Source organism: Semicossyphus pulcher, unplaced genomic scaffold (genome assembly GCF_022749685.1).
Source record: "Semicossyphus pulcher isolate SPU_LCO1_2020_fin unplaced genomic scaffold, fSemPul1.0.p SCAF_16, whole genome shotgun sequence".
In the NCBI taxonomy this organism is placed as follows: Eukaryota; Metazoa; Chordata; class Actinopteri; order Labriformes; family Labridae; genus Semicossyphus; species Semicossyphus pulcher.
Window position 1 is genome coordinate 25187890 of NW_027211670.1, and position 21851 is coordinate 25209740.

Genomic DNA, 21851 nt, shown 5'->3' on the forward strand with positions numbered 1-21851 from the left:
AGGAGCCGCTGAAGGGTTCTGTGAGCAGCGCCATGAGAACGGTGCTGCGCTCGTTCACAGATGTTTGTGATGCTGTGTTTGTGGTGGAAATCGGCCTTCGCTTTCTCGGAAAGACGGGCGGGGATCCTCGGTGTCAGCTTCTGTCCTACCTCACTGATTCACTGCAGATGGAGCCGCAGATTTCCAGCACTGTAGCCAAGGTAGAAACCTCCAGATTCCACTACAACGCTGCTATGCAAAGAATCTGATTATGTTGATCTGGGTTTGTGAGCAAAGCACAGTTAAAACACCCCCCTTCTTGTTGCTTTGCAATCTATATACGCTCCTTTTATAGAGAACTCTTTTGGAAATAAGTCAATAAAAATGTCCTTCACGCAATACTGAAAACTGCCTGCTCTGATACCATCTAAAAAATGAAGTATCATAAGCCATCAGTAGCCCATTAACTATGATTTGTTTGTCAGTTTCACGACTGACATGTCTATTATCACAGTATTACTGTTGAATGGAATTAATCTTCAAATCAAGCTAGAAATCTTGGTGTTATTGACTTCATTGTCTATGCTCCTCATCTGTGCAGCAAGCTTAGTGAATGCTTGAGGTCTGCTTAATCTGTCAGCTCATTTAAATCAAGGCTCAAACATTATTGTTTACAGATACATAACTTCCATCAAATCTCTTATTAGTTTAAGTTTACTTTAACTTTTTGTTTAGTCTTTAAATACCACTTTGTTGGCTTGTGTTTTTGATAGTTTGTGTGTGTGTTTTGTAAATGTCTTATTCTTAGTTGTATGCCCCTTTAAAGCACTCTGAATTGCCTTGTGTCTTAAAAGGTTCTGTAAAAGTAATCAGGCCTCGCCGGCCTGTTGACACTTGCATGAATGATGTAATCAATCACACAAGTATGGCTGTTTAGGTATTTAAACTTAATCTCCACTTAACCTACATTAGCATGCAATGAACAAATATGCACAGTGCCAACTTTGCATGATTACTGTGATTGATCACACAAGTTAAGCAAGTTTCACTGAAATAAAATGAAACTAAATGCTTCCATAGAAAACATTGTGATAAAAGAACCCTTAAAACTGTTGGATTGCCTGCATTAAAAAGCTAAAATGTGAAGTATTCACCAGTTCAGGTGTTAAAAGAAAAACTGGTGTGTTCTTGTGAATGATTAAACCTTTCTGATTCTTTTCTATTTTAGGGTCTTGGAGAGAGCAAACTGGAACACAGCATATCCACCTGGCAGCTTCTTACTAGTTGGAAATCTGAGCTTATGCAAGTAAGTATTAAAATAACAGAGTTCAAGGAATTTATCGGGTGGAGCTGAAACAATACAGTTATAAAATAATAAGCCCGTTTTTCAATCACAAAAGTTTAACTGTGCATGAGCCAAGCCCCTTTGAAGACTTAAAAAGAGCTATAAAAGAGACACCACCCACAGTGACCACATAGTTTTGAGTCATTATTTTCACTTGTGACCCCTGCTGGCTGCCAGCAACTGACCCCAAACACCACAGAGTTAAATTTTCTGGGCTGTAATCTGTTGAAAGTGTGCCGTCTGACACGGCAGGCACCCAGTGTTTGACCCCAATAAAACCAGAATTTGCAAAATACCACAGCACTCTGTTGCCTCAAACTTGTTGTTTTTATTGCATTAAACTTTGCTTACACTTAAATCCCGGTTACGTTTCAGGACCCGTTTCAGAAGCTGCCTTCACAGTTCCAGCAGAGGCTGTCTGAGAAGGAGAGGAAAGGGCTGAAGGTTTTCCTCGCTGCCACAGATGTCAATGCTTTCGCTTTGGAGCTGCATGAAATTCTGCTGCTGAAGACGAGCAATGTCGTGCCAGAAGATGGTTACCAGCCACACTGGGAGTAAGCACAAGCCATTTGCACCCCCCCCCCCCCCCCCACACACACACACACAAATTCACCATTTGTGAGTTTTTGTAGGAGGTAATGCACCAAATGGTAAAACAATCCCAACATCAGCATTATTGATTTATTCCACAGTTTACCCAAGAGGTGTTTTTAGAATGTTTCTTTTTGCAACTCATGAATGTAAGAAGTGTGCCTATTGTCAGGTCGAAGATTACCACCCTAGTCTGAAGGAATCCATTGATCCTTGACAGCTTTAATCAGAGCAAAGTGTGGAGGTCTCACCCGGGGATGTCCCCTGGGATTGGGAGCCTTTTGACTTCCAGGACCAGAGCGTGACCCCTCCAGGCAGCCATCTGTCAGGGGAAAAGGAGCTTAAGTTGTATCCCCTCCGCCACAGGTCATTGCTATTGAAACAGCAGCTGGGCAGAGAAGTGAATAGGAATGCTTGTGGTGAAAACAGTAGATGCAGCACTAACAGTTGTTTTCTTCATGCCCCTCTCCCTCCTGTCTCCAGCATCAGGTCCACCTTAGAGGTCCATTTGGAGCAAAAAGGCCTTCCACCCCTGCTGGAGCTCGAGTCTTTACCAGAGGACATCACTCTCGGACAGGGGGCTGACGTGTGGAGGGCAGCTGTAGAGTTTAAAAGACGATAAATCATTTCTACAAACAGTTAAATTGTAGCTTATCTTTTTCTATTAGGTGATTTCTTATTATTGTTTTATTACTAATGGTATTACTTGATTACAATTGGCAGTCCACGATAAATACATTCCATATGATAGCACTTGTTCTGATTAAATGTAAATTTCTTTGATGTATATATCTTTACATTTTAAGATGTCTTATTTCTTCACGGTTCAATTAAGAGATAAAGTCATTGAAGCAGGCCTGTTTTTGTTCATTATATGTTTAATTTTTTAATAAGGTATCAGGGAACTATTAATAAATAAACTATTGCTTAACTGGAACTTTGTTTTTTGTTAAAGAATTTCCCAAAACAGAAAACTTGTGGAAAAATGTAATTTTGCCATCACGCCTCCTTTTGCAAAGTCAACCAAACCGCTGTGTGAGTCCCGCCCCTTGGAAGCAACATACTAGATTGCCAGCTCCACTCTGCCAATCAGAGGCTCGAATGACGGGACAATTTTCCTTCTCCACCAATCACAGACCTCGAGAGGCAGTGGTTAGCTGTGCAGTTACCACAGAGATGATGTTACGCGTTATTTGGTTCCTCGTATTAAGTCAACAGAGTACTTTCGCTGCGGATCAGAGGATTGTGTTGGGAATTAAAACACCACGGAGGAAGCGTATTTGAGCTGATCAGCAATGGTGGCATCCAGCTACTGAAGTAAGTAGTGAACGGCTAACTTGCTTGTTCAGCAACGAACATGTATAGAGGATGATGGGAGAAACGTTAAAGACGTTAACTGTTAGCTAGAAATGCTTTCTTTGACACGACCTCAACTGAAACACAACTGTTTTATATCTCTTCAATACAAGCGTAGTAACGGTTTCAATAGTTAACGCTTAGTGTCAGGTTTAAAGAAGGCGGTGATTTAACAAATCAGTTTAAAAGAACGTTATCGTGTTCAAATAGCGTTACTTTGCAAAGCATACCGATTTGCATCTGTCCCAGTCAACTAGGTAACGTTATAAAGGTTAGGTCTACAGTAACCGTTAGTAACGGTTTAATAATGACTGTATTAGCTTACTGTATGGTTTACGTTGCAAATAGAAAACAAAGTTATCGAGTATTATTATGTTTGCTGACGTTAGCTGTATTCTTGCTCGGGTGCTGTTTCAGACGTAACGGTAGTTATCATACTTGTCATGCTTCACATCTTGTTTTTGTGATGGAGAGATGATAACATTAGCTAATACAGCTAACACATAGCTGCACAGCTTAGCAGCAACAATGTTGTAAAGAGCAAACATATGTTACAAGAGAGCTGCTTTAAAATGTGTTATATTCAATATGCATGAATATAATGGACACATTATTGCCAAAGCTTCAAGTTATGATTAGATTTAAGGAAAAAGTACAGGAAAAAACAAACAAAAGAGATATAATCCATAAAACCAAGAAAATATAGGAGGAGACACAGAACACTTGCTCACTGTGTTAATGAAAGACTGTTGAATATTCTAGAACTTTTTAATAACTTCAATAGAAGGGCCAGATTTAAAAACAGTCCAAGGGTCTGGACTGACTGACCCGTAGAGCTAATAATTTAAATATCTGAACTAAACGTCCTTTCATCTAAGAAATGAAGCAGATTATTGTTTTGATATAATTATTTTACATTTAACATGATTTCTGTTTAGTTATTAGCTGGCACTTTGATTTCAGCTTGTTCTCCCTATTGTCAGGCTATCCCAACAGTAGTAAAAATAGTGTGTGGTTTTGTTGTTGGTATCCATGGGAGACCAAACAGTCAGGGTAAAGTGGCTGTTATTTCCTCTGTTGCCGTGGTTGTGCCCACTAAATTCCAAGGCAGATAGCATGTGTCGCCTATTGTGTTGTGTTATTATATCCACGCCTTTTTACTCTATTCCAGGTTTTCAGAGGATGCATACGACACGTAGCCCTTCATCCATCCCGACAGGTGTCTCAGGAGATGCCTTGGACCTCAGCTTGTCCGGCTCCCAGCTTTCTGTGTCAAAAAGACCCAGCAGTGCATCCCCTGGGAAGTACTTCTCTCGGTCTGTGTCTGTCTCGGTGGCTAGTGACAGCAGAGGAAAACGCAACACCCTGGTGAGTAATCCACTGCCACATGTGTGCTTTTGATTGTGTATGAGTTTTAAGATAATCTATTCAAGATGCAGGAATGAGCAAGTCAGGTCTTTTTGGTTGTTTGTTTCAGAGTTCTCTATAAAACCCTGAGTGTTAACAAATCTTATAATGTATTAGCAATGTTCCGGGTATACCGGCCTTCAATACAGCCTTTGGAATTTGTGTGTATGCCCTTAAGTGCACCAGTCCAATACCATAACTGATTTGCCCTCCATGAAATCAACTGGTTTCAGTTACATTATCATGTGATGATAACAAACACGAGAGTGTCATGCTAGTCAAGAGTTATGTTAGTCAAATCTAGCAAAATTTCAGCAATCAGTATTTTTTTCAACAATAATATGCATATTCTGGTATCAGAAGGGTACTCTGTATCGGCCAACATTCAAGTCTAGGTTTTAGACATTTCACCGGTAAGGAAAAAATGGTATAAAATCAATGATTCATTAACAAACCTCTTGAAATCCACAGAGCGATACCAGCTTCGGTAGTTCCCGCTCCATCAAGAACCTCAGGCGGTCCAACAGCACTACTCAGGTCAATCAGCAGGCCAACATCAGCTTAAGGTACAAACACACACACACACACCGGCTGATATTATAACACTGGAACTATTTATGCTTGTTACACATTTACAAGGAGACCAGTACATATTTTAGTGAGAATCCCTCTCATGTCTCTGCGTCAGAACTGTTTTCCTCATTCCTTATCACTGACATTGGCACACTGAGCTGCATATAGAACATTATGTGCTGTTACATGAACTCTGCAAAGCCTCGGGGAAAACTTGCTCTTAACATTCAGTTAGATCTAATGACCTTTAAAGTGGCATACATGACTAAAATATGAAGGCCATGTTTTTGGAAATGGCACAAAGATTGGGTTCATTTTAGATTGAGTGTGTCTGACGGTTTTCAAGCAGGAACAATCTCTGTAGTTCAGTTTGAGTCTTTGCTCTTCAAACCAGAGTGCTCCCCTTCACTGAGCAACAGCTGGCAGCCCTGAAGCCTCAGCACTTCGGACAATGGGAATTGTGGCGCGCCAGCTCCTGCATGATAAAGAGCAGAGGGAAGCTGGGCGGCTGTTGCTAGGGTCGCGGGGTGCAGAGACTTGCTTTGTCCCAGGTTAGAGGGGGAGGGCTGGGACCTCGAGGTCAGGTTACCCCCCTCCACCAGGAACCAGTGAAAGGAGAAGTGTGTGTGCACGCTCTGGTTCTATTGTCCGGCAGCTGCCACCAACTCCCCCTCCTCTGTATGCCTCTGAGGATGCAGAGCAGAGGGGCTTTAAATTTAAAGACATTCTAATACCCCCAGTGCCCCCTCAGAATCTGTCATTGGGTCACTCACCATCACTCTCGCTCTCTGCTGCTTCCTCCCCTCCGTGCATCACTCTCTTGTTAAGCAGAAAGTAGAGGAATGTGCTGCCTGAATAGTGTTGTCAGATTGCTTTTCATTGGACCAGCTGGCTTTACCCCCCTCCTCTAAGACACACACACACACACGCTCATTTATATACTTACCCAGACAGAAACCCCCTGCACAGCCCGACTGCAGCAAAGATATTAGTGGAGGCCGGGCCAGACAGAAGGTCACCCTACATCTGTGCCTCATGATGGAGGTGCTGGTGTGTTGGGCTATTTGAAGGATGCACGACAGACCATCAGGATCAACATATGCATGCACGCATTTACATGGAATCCACTGTGGAGTTCCCCCCAGCAGACGGTCAGCTGCTACGAGCTGGATTCCTGTACTTTGGGGGAGGAGAAGAGAGGGGGATGAGTCCCATTTCTGCAGCTGTCATTACAACATTTAATCACAAAGCTGAGACTAAAAGCCACGACTAGAGGATCCTGCTTTGTGTCAAGTTGTTCAATTGTGTTTTGTGCACCGCTAAGCGCCTGAGTCATGAAAATAAGCCCAGAATTTAAAGAGTCAGTTTCAACCAAAATTTCAAAAAAGACATTCTTACCTAATCTTGACATATCCATCCATGCAGATAGTTTGGGTTTTATTTTCCCGGGAATTTTTTCGCCACCACCAGTGACCAGTTTGGTTAATGGCAAACATAGAAGTGGAATATGTGTCCTCATTAAACAATGGAGCTAAGCTGTGGCTGCTTTCTATGTGTTACCCAGTCAGGACCAGAACGAGGACTACCTGTCCCTGTTCGACAGCAGCTCAGATGGACGCAAGAAGCTGGCCAGCCTCAGCAAGGCCTCACCAGACAGAACCACATGGAACATCCTGGTATTTAACATCAACCACACTCCACTTGCATAAGATTTGATATAATATACATATTGATTGTCATATTATCTGTGCTAAGGAGCTAGAAGGCACAAGGATACTCTTCTTCCAAATACTGAGATATCAGTTTTGAAGGGTTATTGCAGTACTTTTAGCCCGGGGCCCTTTGTTTTTTATTGGGGTCTAAAAACCTTTAGAAAAACAGGTTTCGGAATTGCTTCAGTAGATTGCTTCATCATACAGCCACAAGACAGTCTGTACAGGCTGCAAAGTGATCCTGAGGGACAAATGTGTCTGATCAACTGAAAGTGATGTTATTAAAACTGTCTGCAACATTACAAAAAGGATCACTGCAGGTATAGACAAGAGATATTACATACCGTAGTTCTCTTCAAAGCCACCAGACTCCAATTGCAAAGACTAATTTTACCTCACAGAACTTGCTGACCTTCTGCTGTCTTTGCCACTCAGTTTAATTGTATTCTTGTTTGACTCTTTTAAACGGTTAGCTCTGAAACAACACAAACAACCTAACAGGCAATGGTAGACCAGCAACTCTCAGGTTCTGTATCAGCTATCGTCAGTGGAGGCTGGTTTCTGTGTCGATGAAGTCAATCTCTGAAGCAGTCCTTTCCATTATGTTGTCAGACACTTTAGTTCATGTGCATAAGTTTACTGGGCACACTTTCACTAGGATTATGTTACAGCCATTCCAGCTTGTCTTAATGCTGCTGGCTGAAGAATCTACTGGAGCAATCCCAGAACTATTTGTATCTTTTGACCCCAACATTTGTAACAATGGGGGCAAACAGATTTCCCTGTAAGATTTCACTTTGTTCCGGGGTGTAACAATTACATGCGTCCCTTCTTCAAGGATGATCAGCCCAGAGCGCCCCTGCACTCCAGCTCACGCAGCACAGGCAGCGTGGACTCTCCCACCAGCCTGAAGAAAAGAGAGCCTGGCATCGCTCTGGCTGCCACCTTCACTGCCAACAACAGGTGAGCACACACACACCAGCACACTGTAGCTCACATAGAGCAGGAACGAGCCAAGCATCAGCCTGGTGACTACTTGCACTGCAGCATTCTACATTTCTACCTGCTTCTCATGTTTCATACCTGTTGATCATGGCAGCTGATACTGCCTTCAGGAATTCCACCCACACACTGAGACTCTCTCTTCCATGAATTGTCACCAAAAAAAACTATGTGGGCTGAGATTGTAATGAGTCAAAGCATGTACAGTACCAGTGCCTTGAGGGGTGAAGTGAAGAAATGTGGCAGCGTTATTTCAATATTTCACACACATGCCAACACACATCCTCCTTTTTCTGTTTGTGCCAGGAGCAACAAGGGAGCTGTTGGGAACTCTGTCACCACCATCTTACACAACAACTACTCCGAGAAACCACTCACGCCTAAGAGCTCCAACCAGAAGCCGTCTTTTAAGTATGTCCTGATAATAATAATACACTTGTTTGCCTGACATATGAATGTTCAACCCCTCTTGTGTGAGCTCTCTCTGAATTTCTAACCTTATTTTTCTCACAGCAACATCCTGAAGGCCACAGCAAACGATGACGTGTCACTGGAAAATGGCTCCCTGACAAAGTCTCAGAAAAATTTCTCTTCAACTTCTTCCAACTCAAACAACAAATCTCCAGTGTCAGCCCAACACGGCAGCCCTGTTCTGTCCAGGAGGAGGGAGGTCACTGAGGAGGAGGCTGAGAGGTCAGACCTGCTGCTTCCTGTGTTTCTACTGTGTGCTTACGGTTCCATCGATGTTCATGTGACTCAAAACACTTCCTCTGTGTATGTGAAGGTTTATTCAGCAGGTGAACCAGGCAGCAGTCACCATCCAGCGCTGGTACAGATGCCATGCAAAAAGGCAACACACGAACCAGGCTGTGCTCAAACGCATCCTTGCCAGTAAAAGAAAGGTATCCACCTGTCCCCAGGCTGCCAAAGTCCTTACCTTTTAGTCTCCATGGTATTAACCGGTGTTGTATTTCTCTTTCTGCTGCCACTGCATTTACCCTGACTCTGTCTTGCCCTTTTAGGAGTGGGAAGAGAGAACAGAGGAGGAATGCCGCCTGGAGCAGCAGCAGAAAAAGGACGAAGACAGAAGAAGGATTCGTGAAGAGAAAGCTCGTCTGGCCCGCCTCGCTGCCATCCAGGTGCTCACCTCTGATTTCCTGCAGCACATCTCAAGCTAAAACCATCGAACTGTAGATGTTAAGTAGATACTGTGACACAGTTACCTACATTTGGAACTAAATGTTCCTTGTTAGATCAGGGACTTTCAACTATTTATATCAACTTAATGATCATAACACCTTGATGATTCAAACATTCAAATTCAGCCTCCTTGTGAATGCCCTCCCGTACAAAGTGATTATGATAGCCTACAACACTGTCCTCTGTCTCCCTCTTGTGGTGTTTCGCAGGAGCTGCAGCAGAAAAGAGCCCAGCGGGTTGCAGAGGTGCAGCATGCGGCTGAGGTGGAGCTGGAGAGCCTGAGGCAGACTGCTGGGGTCGGACGTAAGAAGCCGCCCAGGATTTCCCCGACCAATAAAAGTCCAGCCTCACCGAGCAACAACAGCCCGATGTCCCCCACAGATGTGAAAGCTAAGAACACAGGTGTGTATTTCTCTGCTCTGGTTTCCTTTAACTTCAGATACATCTTAATCCTTAGTCCTTATAATTTTGTTGTACAGATAAACTGTGGTATCTTGAGGTTGCCAAATAACTTGTTGTTTTTAAACATAAATAATGTAACTGGATTGTGTTAAAGTGTTCTAATAAGTTAAATATTTCCTCAGACTCCAATTTGAATGTTGTGGCCGACTTTGGTGAGCTGAGCTTCAGAGCTATCTCCCCTGCTCTGTCCGGTCACAGAGGCTCTCAGTGCTCCCAGGTAAATAACTCTGCACCTTCACAGGTTACCTCTTCCCCTCCGTCACTATCTCTCTCTCCTTTTCTCCTTCTATTGTTAAAATCCTCTCTGCTTTCCCCATGTAGGATCAGGAGAACACAGCAGAGGTTGAAGTTTGCGTTGAGCAGCAGCAGCTTCAAGAAAACGACAGGAAATTGATTCGTAGAGAGAAAGCTCGCCTGGCCCGCCTCGCTGCCTCCCAGACGAACACATCTGGTGTACGTATTAACCTTTGATTCAGGGTTAAGACATGCTTTTAAAATTGTCATCCAATCGCAACACTGACTTGAGTTTACAAACATTGATTGTTTGATGTCCCCCCCTGGTGGTGTGTTGCAGGAGCTGCAGCAGAAGAGAGCCCAGCGGTTAGCAGACATACAGCATGCAGGTGAAGTTGAGCTGGAAAACATGAGACAAACTGCTGGACGCAAGAAGCCACCAAAGATTTCTCTGACCAACAAAAGTCCAGCCTCACCGAGCAACAACAGCCCGCTGTCCCCCACAGATGTTAAAGCTAAGAACACAGGTCTGTATTTCTCTGTGGAATCACATCTTGAAGATTATTTTCCATTGACAGCAAAACAATGTGGTTGCTGAAACCATGGTTGCATAGTTTTCAATTTTAACATGTAAAATAAAGAACAGTGTGATAACTGTGTCGGTTAAATGTTTCCACAGACTCCAACCTGAATGTGGTGGCTGACTTGGGCGAGCTCTCCAGCTTCAGAGCTGTCTCCCCAGCCCTGTCCAATTGCAGAGCTTCCCAGTGTTCCCAGGTTAATAACTGAAAACTTTCAACTGCACTTTACTTTTTTAATTGAAAATGTTAAAGCAGATTCTCTGTTGGTTCCCATTATAAGCATGTTTGTTAAAACTTCAGGATATCCTGCAGAGGTCTGTTAGCGTGGAGGACCAGCGGCAGGGAGCTTTGTCCAGCAGGGCTCAGTCCAAGACCACCCTCAACGAGCTGCTGGACACACTGAAGCTGTTAGAGGAGGAGCCAGAGAGGCTGTCCGAGCCAAAGTGCTACCGCAAAGAGAAATATGCCTGGATAGATGAGGTGAGTCTTCTTCAGTGCAACATGGTCTGTTATCATCGTGCATCTTCAGTCAGAGTGGACATGACTGTAACCTGCATCTCCCTCTGTGTCTTATGACAGGACGGAGACTCCAACTCTCTGACCACCGACAACCTGGAGCGTCACGGCCAGCTGAGTCACCACCCTGCGCTGCCAGACGGGGGCGCTCTGCTCTCCGAGGCCAAGCTGCAGAGCATCATGAGCTTCCTGGATGAGATGGAGAAGTCTGAACAGGAGAGACCTCGCTCCGTTACTTCAGGGTCTCACAGAGAGGTCAGCACCCACCACCTTGTAAAATCATGTCATTCCTGATGTTGTTGGATTTCCTGATTGAATACAGACCGCAAAAAATGTGTTGACAAATTGTGTCACTGTTCCTGTTTGATCTCAGGCTGTGCTGTCAGAAGAGGAGCTGGTCGGTGTCGAGCTGGCGTCTGCCACCGCTGCAGAGATCACTGGATCCATGATGAGAATCAAGATGGAGCTGGAGGAGAAGAAACGCACCGTCAACATGCTGCAGACCGCACTGGTGGGCTAAATACTCACTCAGTACAATGCATTTCACAGTTTTGTTCCAGTTACCTGTGGCAGAGCAGATGACGGTACCTTCTCAGGGATGTTTATCACGCTTGTCCCCTTCCCTTGTTCATCAGGCCCAGCAGAGGGAGCTGACGGTGAGACATGTGAAGGACACAGAGAAGGAGCTGAGCAGAAACTTTCAGCTCCAGAAGGAACAATATGAAGCCACCATCCAGAGACACCTCACATTCATTGATCAGGTAGGCACACATGATATCTTCCCTCTGCTGCAGCTCTCATACATGTTGTTTCTCTGGAGGTCTTAAATACCTTCTTTATTTCCTCAGCTGATCAATGATAAAAAGGCTTTGAGTGAGCGCTGTGAAGGGGTGGTGGGAGAGCTGAAGCAGGTGGACCAAAAGTACACCAAGAAGATTGCACAAATGCAGGAGCAGCATGAAATGGTGAGACGGGAGGAGATCATGTTTTTTGTGAAGTTTGAAGAATTGGCATGTGCAAATAACTTCAGCTTCTCTGCTTCTGCTTTGCATCGTGTGTGATCATCTTGCTTTCTTGCTGTGCTGCTTTGATTTAACTGTCTTTTCTCTGTTTATCTCCTTCCTCTCCTTCGCTGTCTTCTTCTGTCCTTGTATCTGTTATTTTCTGGCTTTTAGGTGTGGCAAATTCTGGGTCCCTTGTGTGAGGTAACTTTTTTTTCCTCCTCTAACCATCCTTGGCACAATCATCTCTCTCATTCATTTTTCACTTGTCTGTCCTGCTCTACTTCTGTTGGACAGTCTGTCTGCATGTGAGTCTCCTCATTCTTTTCCCATTTATCTCTACATGTAGATAAAAGGACTACACTGATTTATGTTTTGGGTTAATTGTCTTGAACGGACTTTGTTTGCACTCGTCCCTTCCTCTTAATACCTGTCCGGTGTTTTTTAATTTAGGATTTGATCTTGTGCTGCTCACACTCCTTGAGTTTGTCACTGTTGTTTTAACATTGTGAACCTGGAAGCACCAAACCAACAACATTATTCATGCTTTCTCCAAATTCTCCATCCACAGGAAATCAAGAAGTTAAAAGAGTTAATGAGCGCCACAGAAAAGATCCGCCGGGAGAAATGGATTGACGAGAAGACCAAGAAGATCAAAGAGATCACAGTCAAAGGTAGAGTAAACACAGCCTCAGCTCGCAGGAGAAATCTCAGATTAACACAGAAAGAAAAAAAGCTCTATAAAGATCAGGATGTAGATAAGTGCAAATGTGCAATGTCATGCTGAGTATCTTTCTTTTCCTCTCTGCACTTATGGAGTACTTTTTTATTTATAGCAGAGTCCTCCCCTGTGCACGAGTCGTGTAAGGTGGCTGAATGTTTCATTGTTATCCTCATCATCATTGTTTGAATGTTGTGTTACTTGTTTCTGAGAGATTTGAGGCATTACTGCACTCATTTGGCCATCTTATCAAACATTTACAAGAGCTGTCATTAAAAGGTGTTTGCTCTTGTTTTTACACGTCAAACTTTACAGGGCTTGGGAAGTACTGCTGCGTGTATTAAAAAGTTTTCCCAGTCGAATAATATTCTGACACTTGAAGACGTTGAAGGCTGGCAGCTTGAGGCTACATTATCTGCTCCTAGCATAGTATACCTGCTGCTCTCCAACCAAGCAGCTGGCAGTCATCAAGGTCTTTCGACAGTCTGCATCCATTTGAAACCTGGTGTTTTATTTGTCAGCTGGATATTTCAGCAGACATGACTTCAGCTACTTTTCACTGCTTATATTGGCTCTGACCTTCCAGCAGCTGGTAGCTTCACATGACATTGAACTCACACATGCAAGTATGAAAGCTCTGTTTATATGGACACTGGATTATTGTTTAAACTAGGTAATAAAAATAATCCTTTGTGCTGTATCTAGATGATGCTTTTGGCTTGTTTGGATCAAAGATTTCAGTTTCATTCTCTTTGGCGGCACCTTCTGGTGATCAGCGGTAAATGCAGGGGTACGCTTCCCTCATAACCAGACGTCCACGGCTGGCTCCCTTTGTTACGGTTGTAACTCTTGATTTTCCTGGCTGACGGTCGCTTTCCTCTTCAGACTGTTTGCTTCATCTGAGCGTCGAGTTTGCTCATTGTGTTACCTCATTCTGCGATAGATAGAGACTTAACAGACATTAAAATCTTCAAGATTATAGCTTTAAGAACAGAGTGAAGACAGAGGGTCATTAAGTTTCCAGAAACTTACCCTGTTCGTCACTGTTTCCTGCCAGTGATGAACCAGTTCCATGAAAAGTCACAGACAGTTGTCAGCCAGTGCTGCTGAGCTGTTTGTACAGTCACAGGGCCAGAGAACCAAGAACTGTTTGTTTGTCTTTACTCAGTGATCCACTGCTTATATTTATTTTAGTCTTTACTGTTTAAGCCTAGAACAAAGCTGCCTTGCAGTAATTTGACTCATGAATACCAAGGATTATTATTTTGAAAGAACATCAATCATCCGCTTTGTTTCCCGGCAAATTTAAACCAGTGAGTTGTAAACACGCTGCAGGCCCCGACGAGCCACACAACTTCAACTGTTCTGTTCCTCGTCCTCCCTCAGGCCTGGAGCCAGAGGTCCAGAAGCTGATTTCGAAGCACAAACAGGAGCTGAAGAAGCTGCGAACGCTCCACGAGGCGGAGCTGCTACAGGCTGACGACCGGGCGGCACAGCGCTACGTCCGCCAGTGTGAGGAGCTCCAGCAGCAGCTGGAGAGGGAGAAGGAGGAGCAGTGTCAGAGAGAGCGGGAGCTAGCCAAACAGAGGTAGGCATGCCACATCAGAGGATGATTAACTTGCATCCTTTGTATGTGAAGATTGATCATGTTCCATTTACAGGAACAACCCAGTTGAGTTAATGAGTCTTTTAGATTAAAGGCTGTTAGCATGGGTTTGTTAATTTGTCACATATTTGTGTGCTCTGCCAGTGTGTAATAATTAAATCTGTTTATGTAACACAATATGTGTGTGTCTCCTCCTCCTTATGTGTGTCAGATATGAGAAGCAGCTTCAGGAGGAGGAGCTGTCCCTGCAGCAGCAGAGGAGGCGTCTCTACAAGGAGGTGGCCGATGAGAAAGAGAGGCTGGCTCAGTTGGCTGCAAGGTGAGGTCAAAGGTCACCTGTCTGTCTCTTTCCACAGTGAAAATCTGTACTTTGGTACAAAATGTGTCAGTTTTCACTGGAAAATCAAGAAAATTCTGCTTCATGTCAGTCCAGTGTTATGGTCAGGTCCCAGGCTGGTTGGCTGATGCTGATGCACTGTGCATTGATTTTATCAGAGCAGCTCCCTGATTGGCTGTTACAGTTTCTCAGCTGTGAATCAAGTGATCTGTGATAGACTGGAATAAGCTCTGTTCAGTGCCATCAAAGTAATAAAAGCATCATTGGGCTTTGTGAGCTAATTTTAATTCCTTGATGTTGTTATCTTGTGTATGCGTTGGGATGCATTCTGTTTATTAGAACACAAGACATTTTAGATGCATGCTCAATTGCCAATAATTGCAGCCTTTCATATATATATATATATATATGTTAGAAGATGTCATCCCACATTGATGATGCTGACTGCCATTTCCAGAGTAAGTAGTGAATCTGTGCAGTATAGCTGGGGTGTGTAGGATTCCTTTCAAACTGCAGCTTTGGTGTTGCCCAAAAGATCCTACTATAGCTTCTGTGTGTGTGTGTGTGTGTCTTGCAGGCAGCGTGGTGAGCTGGAGGACCTGCGGAGGCAGCTGGAGGAGAACAGCTCTCTGGCTGGACGAGCCCTCAGAGAGGAGCTCGACAAGACCAGAGAGGAGCAGGAGAGGAGGCACCAGGTGAGGAGTCCATTTGTTCACTTTAAACTTGCTGTCTTATAAATCTGCTATCTGAGCCTCTATGAGAATGTAAGCAGGACTGCACCTTGCTAACTGAGTGTTGTTTGTGTAACCAGGTGGAGATGAAGGCATTACAGGAGCGCATGGGCATTGAAAAGCAGACCTGGGAAGAAAACTACAAGAAAAAAGAGGTTTGTCTGAAACTGTGCAGCTGCCTTCTGCATGTTTATATTATATCTGCTCTAAATCACTGAAGTGTAAAAAAAAAACCCCTCAATAACAAGTTAATATGCAATACTATGCTCCTTTGGCCTGGGAGGCCATTGGGTCACACACTCATTGATGTTTGCAGACAAATATTAGCCTTTAGCTCTAGTGCAGCTGTTTCAAACACAAGAGGTGAAACTGAAGTGTAAAAAAGTTCACAGAAGTGAGAGCGACCTGGGCGTTCTGTTTCTATATGTAAATGTAACTTGGATGAAGCCTTCAGGGCGTACATCAAATGTAATGAGGAAGAACAGAGTCGGTGTGAGAGGGGCTGTTATAAAAACACCTCAACCAACCCATAATGATGAAGTGGCAGGTGTATTTTACCTGTGTGTTTTATAGTGTTTCTGCATGTGAGTTAGCATGTCTGTATGAGGTCAAGAAGCAGTCATGGCAATCAGCGTGTGTGTTTGCGTGACCACAGGATGTGTGGCTGCTGAGCCGCGAGCGTGAACTCAAAGAAGAGCTGCGACGAGAACGAGACAAAGAGATCGATCTCGCCATCTGGACGCTGGAGGAGGAGACCAGCAAGGACAAGGAGGAGTGTGAGAGGGCGGCAAACAACAGGTGTGTGTGTGTGTGTGTGTGTGTGTTGACTGACATCAAAGTTACACCTAGGTATTGAGCCTGTGTCCTCTGTCCAGCACCTGAAAAGTTTTTATAATATGCAGATTTTACTTTTCTCATAATAATTTCCTTTGCTGTTCAAACAACAGATTCACCACACAGACATTGAATAGACATTAACCACACATTTTTCCTGTTCTCAGGGTGAAGCGTGTGAGGGAAAAATACGAGGCTGAGCTGAGAGAGCTGGAGCATTCGGAGAGGACGGCTGTGGAGAAACAACAGGAGCTGAGGAAGCAGCAGATGGAGACGGAGGGGGAGCTGATTCGACTGCAGGCCGCGCTGAGACAGAAAGAACAGGAGACTGAAGATGTCACACAGGTGAGGAGCAAGTTCATCTTTCCTCTGAAGGCCTCAGATTATACTTCTTACCTCTCTGGTTATCAATTTAAACAACACAAGAGGTTATATGACGGACTCCAACTTCATTTCTGTTGAACTTGTCTGTTCAGACCAGGGACAAGTTGGTGGATGAGCGTCGCAGCCTGGCGGAGGTGATACGGCAGGAGTTTGCTGACCGGCTGGTGATGACGGAGGAGGAGAACCGTAGGATGAAGGTGGAGGTGTCGGAGGTTCGAGCGAGGCTGCGGCTGGAGGTGGAGAGAGTCAGCAGAGAGAAGGAGGAGGAACTGGCTGAAGTCCACCAACGGTAAGCTGCAAAAGAGAAACTGATGATGTGAATATTTCTGTGGCTTTAATGATTAGCTTCCCCTCATAACTTCCTAACCCTGACCTGGAAACACACATGCAGTTAATGCCCTTACGCAACGGCATAAGTTCAAATTTAATATCTAGCAAGTGTAATCATACATTACTTTATTTTAAATGGAGATATGGCGCGCTTATCCCCTCACTAATGTTGGAAAGTCTGGAAGCTACGACACCAAAAAGTCCAATGTCTGTTAAATATGTTGTCCTGTTGTCCTTCCATCTGTCCGGCTAGCTGTCTCTGTGTCCTCTCAGAGTCTTGATTCACTTTATTATCAAGATCCCCAAAAGCAAAAAAAATAAAATGATGACAAAAAGTAAGTTTCACTTCCTGAAAAATAAAAAACACCTTACCATTGTTCCTGTCCCATTTTCATGAACAGGATATCTCAGGAACTCCCCGAGGAAGTGTCTTGAACAAACATCCTCTTTGACTCCAGATGAACTGATCTAAGTTTGCCAAAGACCATCAGTTACACTATCTGCAGTCCTTATGTTAATAATTGTGGTGCGACCTCGACTGTTTAATGTAGACGTATTCATGTCATTGTTTGGTTTTACGGCTAATTTATTCTTTCAGATATTATTAATATGAACCCTCCGCCCACGGTAACACTGTCAGTTGAAACACTGATGGTTAAAACTGCAGCTTCACCTGTTTGCGTAGGTCTTCAACTGCATGGCGTTAATGGTAGTTCTCTTTTAAGCAAAGACTGTCCCAGGATTTAGGTCAGCTGCAGTCTCCAAACATTTAATAAGTATTGTTGGCGGCCAGCTGGCGTCGAACCGTATGCTCTGTTCAAGGTGTGAAAGAAAGGTTGACACAATTTGCAGTCCAAATGTATTAAAGGGCTGAAACTTGAGCAGTCCACTGGGTGTCTGCCAGTGTCTGAAAGAAGAGAAACACCATAGAATGGAGGGCTGGAAGACGATGACCTGATTAATATCAACATTGAATTCAGTGTTGCTCTTCTCACGGCAAATCCAAACCTCTCCTTTGTGCTTTCCAGAGTGAAGTCTGCCATTTTGAAGAAGGAAGAAACTGTCAGTCAGCTCCGGAAGCAGCACGAGGTGAGAGACCTGATGAAGAGCAGGCAGCAGCATCATGAATAAGAAAACACAGTCCGGCAAAGATGATTGACAGCTTGTGTAAATATTTCTCTCTGCTCTGATAGGCTGCGCTGAAGAGGGCGGATCACCTGGAGGCCCTGTGGGAGCAGCAGAGGAAGCAGCTGCTGGAGAAGTGACTGACAGGAACGCCATGCATCTGGACCCCCTCCTCACGCCGCTCTGAGCTCTATCCATTGTGTCGCTCGAGCCCCCCCACTCCCACCTGATTTTTTTGTCCTTTGGATGTTGTTCCCGCCAGCAAGACTGAACCTGCGGAACTTCAGAAGGTTGAACAAGTGACTGAACCTTGTCCTACCTCATTTGAAGAATACAAAGTGGGCCTCACTGTATAGACCCCCCCAGACATGAAGGAGCGTGTTGTGTTGAAACTTCCCTATTTGAAATGCCACAGACCAGGTGGCACCACATCCAAAGACCTATGGATGGACGTCCTATTCTTCTTCTCCTTTTTCCAGGAGGATTGCTGCAGCCCCCCCCCACCGCCTCGACAGTCTGGGGAGCAGGAATGCCTCCACGTTCCCCACAGAGCTGCCACAGAGAACACTTCCAGATGTTTCTCAAACCAGTTCGGGCCTGCGCTGGTGAGAGGAGGGGGGGTTCTTTAACTGGAGGACCACTTACAACCAAGGACTGAGATCAGTCAGCATGAGAGCTGAAGAAGGAGCCTCTCTGTGTGTAACAAGTCCTGCTCCTTGTGCCCTCTTTTATCTGTTGAGTCATGTGTTTCTGTCCCAGTGCCCCCTCCAGGCGAGTGCTAATTACAGGATCTATAGCCTCTCCCTCACTGCAGCTCTGCAAGCAGCTCTGAACAGTTTGTTTCGAGTGTCTTAAACCAAATTTTAGATCTAACAAAGACGTTAGAAATAAAGTACTAACATGGTTACAGGCTTAAGTAGAGTGCAAGTAGGACGTTGCTAGAAAGAGCGAAAGGATGTGTAAGAACTTAAAGGGAAACGAGTGAAGAAAAGTGGGTTGGCATGTTTTATGTCAAAGACGAGAGCGGCTTTTGAAAGTTTGTGAATGTGAGGAAGAAAGAAGAGGATGAAGGGGGGGTGGAGGAAGAAAGAATGCGCATAGAAAATGTTTATAGGATTAGGAAAGCAGAGTTGTGATCGAGCTGGCAGGAGGGGTTGAGGGGGCACGAGGCATGTGACCAAAGGTATGTCAAAAACCATATAGGTTTAGCTGCGGCCCGATTCAGAGGCTGCACTGTGACAAAACGCGTTCAACTCAACAGGCAGAGGGGCCTCGGCTCACACACACACGTAAACTATCTGCGTTTGGATCCTCCTGCTCTGTTTTGTAATTCTCTCAGGAGCCACCTCTCAGCACTCGCACTGTTGTGTTTTTCTCCCCTCTTCTTTTCTGATTTCTTAACCTTTAAACCGATTGAGGATATTTCAAAGCCCCTCTTTTGGACACAGAAAGTCTTTGTGGATAAGATTTCAGTATGAACAGTCCATAGCATGAGTTAGTGAGGGGTGCAGGGGGGCTGTAACAAGAGTTTGTGCTGCAGAGAGAAACTCTAAACCTGGAAGTAAAGCCTGTTATTTAGGTGCAACGTGATGTGAAGACCACGCTCTGATTTTAAAGGCCTCCAAATTTCACAAAATATTTATTCTGTTTCTCTTCTCTTTATTTATTTTCTATCTTAGCACTCTGACATGACCTTTGTCGTGTTATCGGTCCACAGAAAGGTCAACAATTTTAAATAATGTTTTCTCAGAGCTAATCAACACATCAAGTGTTTGTAAATATGCTAAAGGTCACTGTGCAGAACTTTTACTGCCGAGGTAAAACTGTATAACTATGCCATTTACAGATGGTTTACATAGAGTATGTCAAGTTTTTCTGACATGGAAGTAGTCCGAGCCACGATGTAAAGGGTTCATATGAAGTTAAATGTAGTGGATGGGTAACGTTCGAGTAGAGCAGCTTTATCGGCTATGCAGTTTCTGACCTCAATTTATCCATTGAGTTTCCGACAATAACACACAGTAACTCTAGTCCCAGGAACAGACTCAGAGGTTCCTCCAGCAGGTTCTTTTTTGTGTCTGCGTCTTAAAGCCCTGTCACGATCAGGGTCATTAGTCTGACATGAAAGAGTGACTGTTTTCACACACAAAGCATTTCCTTATAAAGCAACAGACAGGCTTTGTTATTTGTATAAAAGTGCAACAAGCCTGACCCCTAAAGTTCCTTCAATTCTTTGTCGTGGAAACACAGGTCGTTTAAGGTTCCTGGTTCCCGGGGAAGTTCCTGCAGGCACTTGTGACATTAGCCACATCATTAATGTTAAACAATAAACCAAATATTAAAATCATTCCCACTCATTAAGCGAGAAGGAAATGGTCCATATGTGTCACACTTCTCTGTGGGTTTCACGGTTACTAGCTGTGAGTCATGAGGACCCGAAGGCCTCGTCGCACCACAGTTTGCTCGCTGCCTCTCGCCGCTCCGCTGCTGTTGGCATGGAGGAGGGGGGCGGCTGCTGGCCTTGGACCCGGGAGAGTGGCGATTAGAGTTGGCATTCCTCGTGCATGCCCGTCCTACAAGTGCCAATGAGCCTTGCCTCTGTGTGTTTGTGTGTGTTTGTGTGCCACCAATCCTCCCATTTTGACCCGAGATGACCCTGGTAGTGCCAGATACAAATCCAGGCACACACAAGGGCACCCTCATGTTCTTTTTGTAACGCTGTATACAAACCATTCCAGCTGTCATTGTTTTCGTTTTGTTCCATGTGTTACCCTTTGCGCCCAAACACGTAGCTCTTGAACGCACCATTTCTTGACCTTGTTTAAGTCTAGTTTTTACTGTTACTCGCGCTGGTGGTTCGAAAAACTGTGAAGAAGATGTCGACTGAGCTATCAGCAAAAAGAGAATAAAAAGCAAAGACTGTTGAGAAGACACACTGTGTTTTTGTTTCTGTTCACTGCTGGAAAACAGACAATTGTTTGCTTGTTTCTGCCCCCCCCATCCCTCGTCTCTCAGACCATAAATCATGAGTTTGGAGACGGAGAACTGACTTCAATCCCCAGTGTGTGTTTAATTGTGTGGTTTAATCTCTGAAATATCTGCTAACCAACATTTACAGTGTTTCTTGTAAATGAATGTGTTTGTGAATGCAGGCCCTTCCCTCCACTTCGCAGCCTTTATTGAGACCAGTTAAACCTCAGGGATGTTTCAGTCTATACATCTGGAATTATGTCCACAGCTGACCCACTTCTTCTTCTCCCACCTCCCCCCCCCTCCTCCAGCCTGCTCACTTCCTGCTGACTGCCAAAGCAACCGGTGTTGCGCACTGAAACGTGTCTCCCCTTTTAGCGTATTTCCTTTCTTCTCACAGAGGAAACCGAAGCCGGAGAGGCACACCGACCATTGACTCTCACTTGGCTCTCTGGGCAGCAGCTGGCTGCCAGGCTGCTGCAGGAGGGATGGAGTGAATGGATCTGGTTGATTGTAGTTGTATAAAGGAAGAGAGAGAATTTATGTCGTAATGCCTTGTTTCTTAAAAAATTGTCAGCTGTGTGGAGGAAGTTCAAGCTGCATGTTCACACTTGTCACCTCCTTTCCCCCCCTCGTTTTCTGTCTGTCATGTTGTGATTCAGGGTAGCTGCACATTGTGAGCATAGCAGAGCTCCTTCGAGCTGCCTGCTCATGTCTAACTTTATTGCAGGCTGCAGTGGGCTCTTTCTCTCTCCCCTCCTCCCTCTCCTGCTCCAGAGTTGAGGGGGTTGACCAATTGCCAGCAGCTGTTGCTCATTTCACAATGGTCCCGCCCATACAGTGCCTAGGCTGGC

At 44.6% G+C, this 21851-nt stretch overlaps 2 protein-coding genes across 3 annotated transcripts in view; both read left to right on the forward strand.

The window, feature by feature from the left end:
* rnf213b (ring finger protein 213b) overlaps positions 1 to 2813 on the forward strand; it is a 30338-nt gene extending 27525 nt beyond the window's left edge. Inside the window, exons 62-65 of the mRNA XM_069664213.1 lie at positions 3 to 200; positions 1208 to 1285; positions 1700 to 1878; positions 2399 to 2813. Coding sequence (XP_069520314.1) covers positions 3 to 200; positions 1208 to 1285; positions 1700 to 1878; positions 2399 to 2537 — 594 coding nt within the window. The 3' untranslated portion in view covers positions 2538 to 2813. The remainder of the gene's footprint in view (positions 1 to 2; positions 201 to 1207; positions 1286 to 1699; positions 1879 to 2398) is intronic.
* A 338-nt stretch (positions 2814 to 3151) lies between these two features.
* On the forward strand, positions 3152 to 20953 carry cep131 (centrosomal protein 131). 2 transcript variants are annotated; one of them, XM_069664952.1, is made up of 30 exons: positions 3152 to 3232; positions 4443 to 4639; positions 5150 to 5244; positions 6816 to 6927; positions 7802 to 7926; positions 8272 to 8376; positions 8479 to 8658; positions 8750 to 8867; positions 8988 to 9104; positions 9375 to 9567; positions 9750 to 9844; positions 9949 to 10080; positions 10202 to 10388; positions 10541 to 10638; positions 10743 to 10922; positions 11022 to 11213; positions 11332 to 11469; positions 11594 to 11719; positions 11807 to 11923; positions 12134 to 12163; positions 12531 to 12633; positions 14067 to 14268; positions 14498 to 14605; positions 15201 to 15318; positions 15435 to 15509; positions 16010 to 16152; positions 16356 to 16533; positions 16665 to 16861; positions 17931 to 17991; positions 18096 to 20953. In XM_069664952.1, the coding sequence occupies exons 2-30, from the start codon at positions 4454 to 4456 to the stop codon at positions 18165 to 18167; spliced, it is 3783 nt and encodes a 1260-aa protein (XP_069521053.1). In that variant the 5' UTR covers positions 3152 to 3232; positions 4443 to 4453; the 3' UTR covers positions 18168 to 20953. The 2 variants fall into 2 exon arrangements, with proteins under 2 accessions (XP_069521053.1, XP_069521054.1); XM_069664953.1 differs by lacking the exon at positions 12134 to 12163.
* Positions 20954 to 21851: the final 898 nt, after the last annotated feature.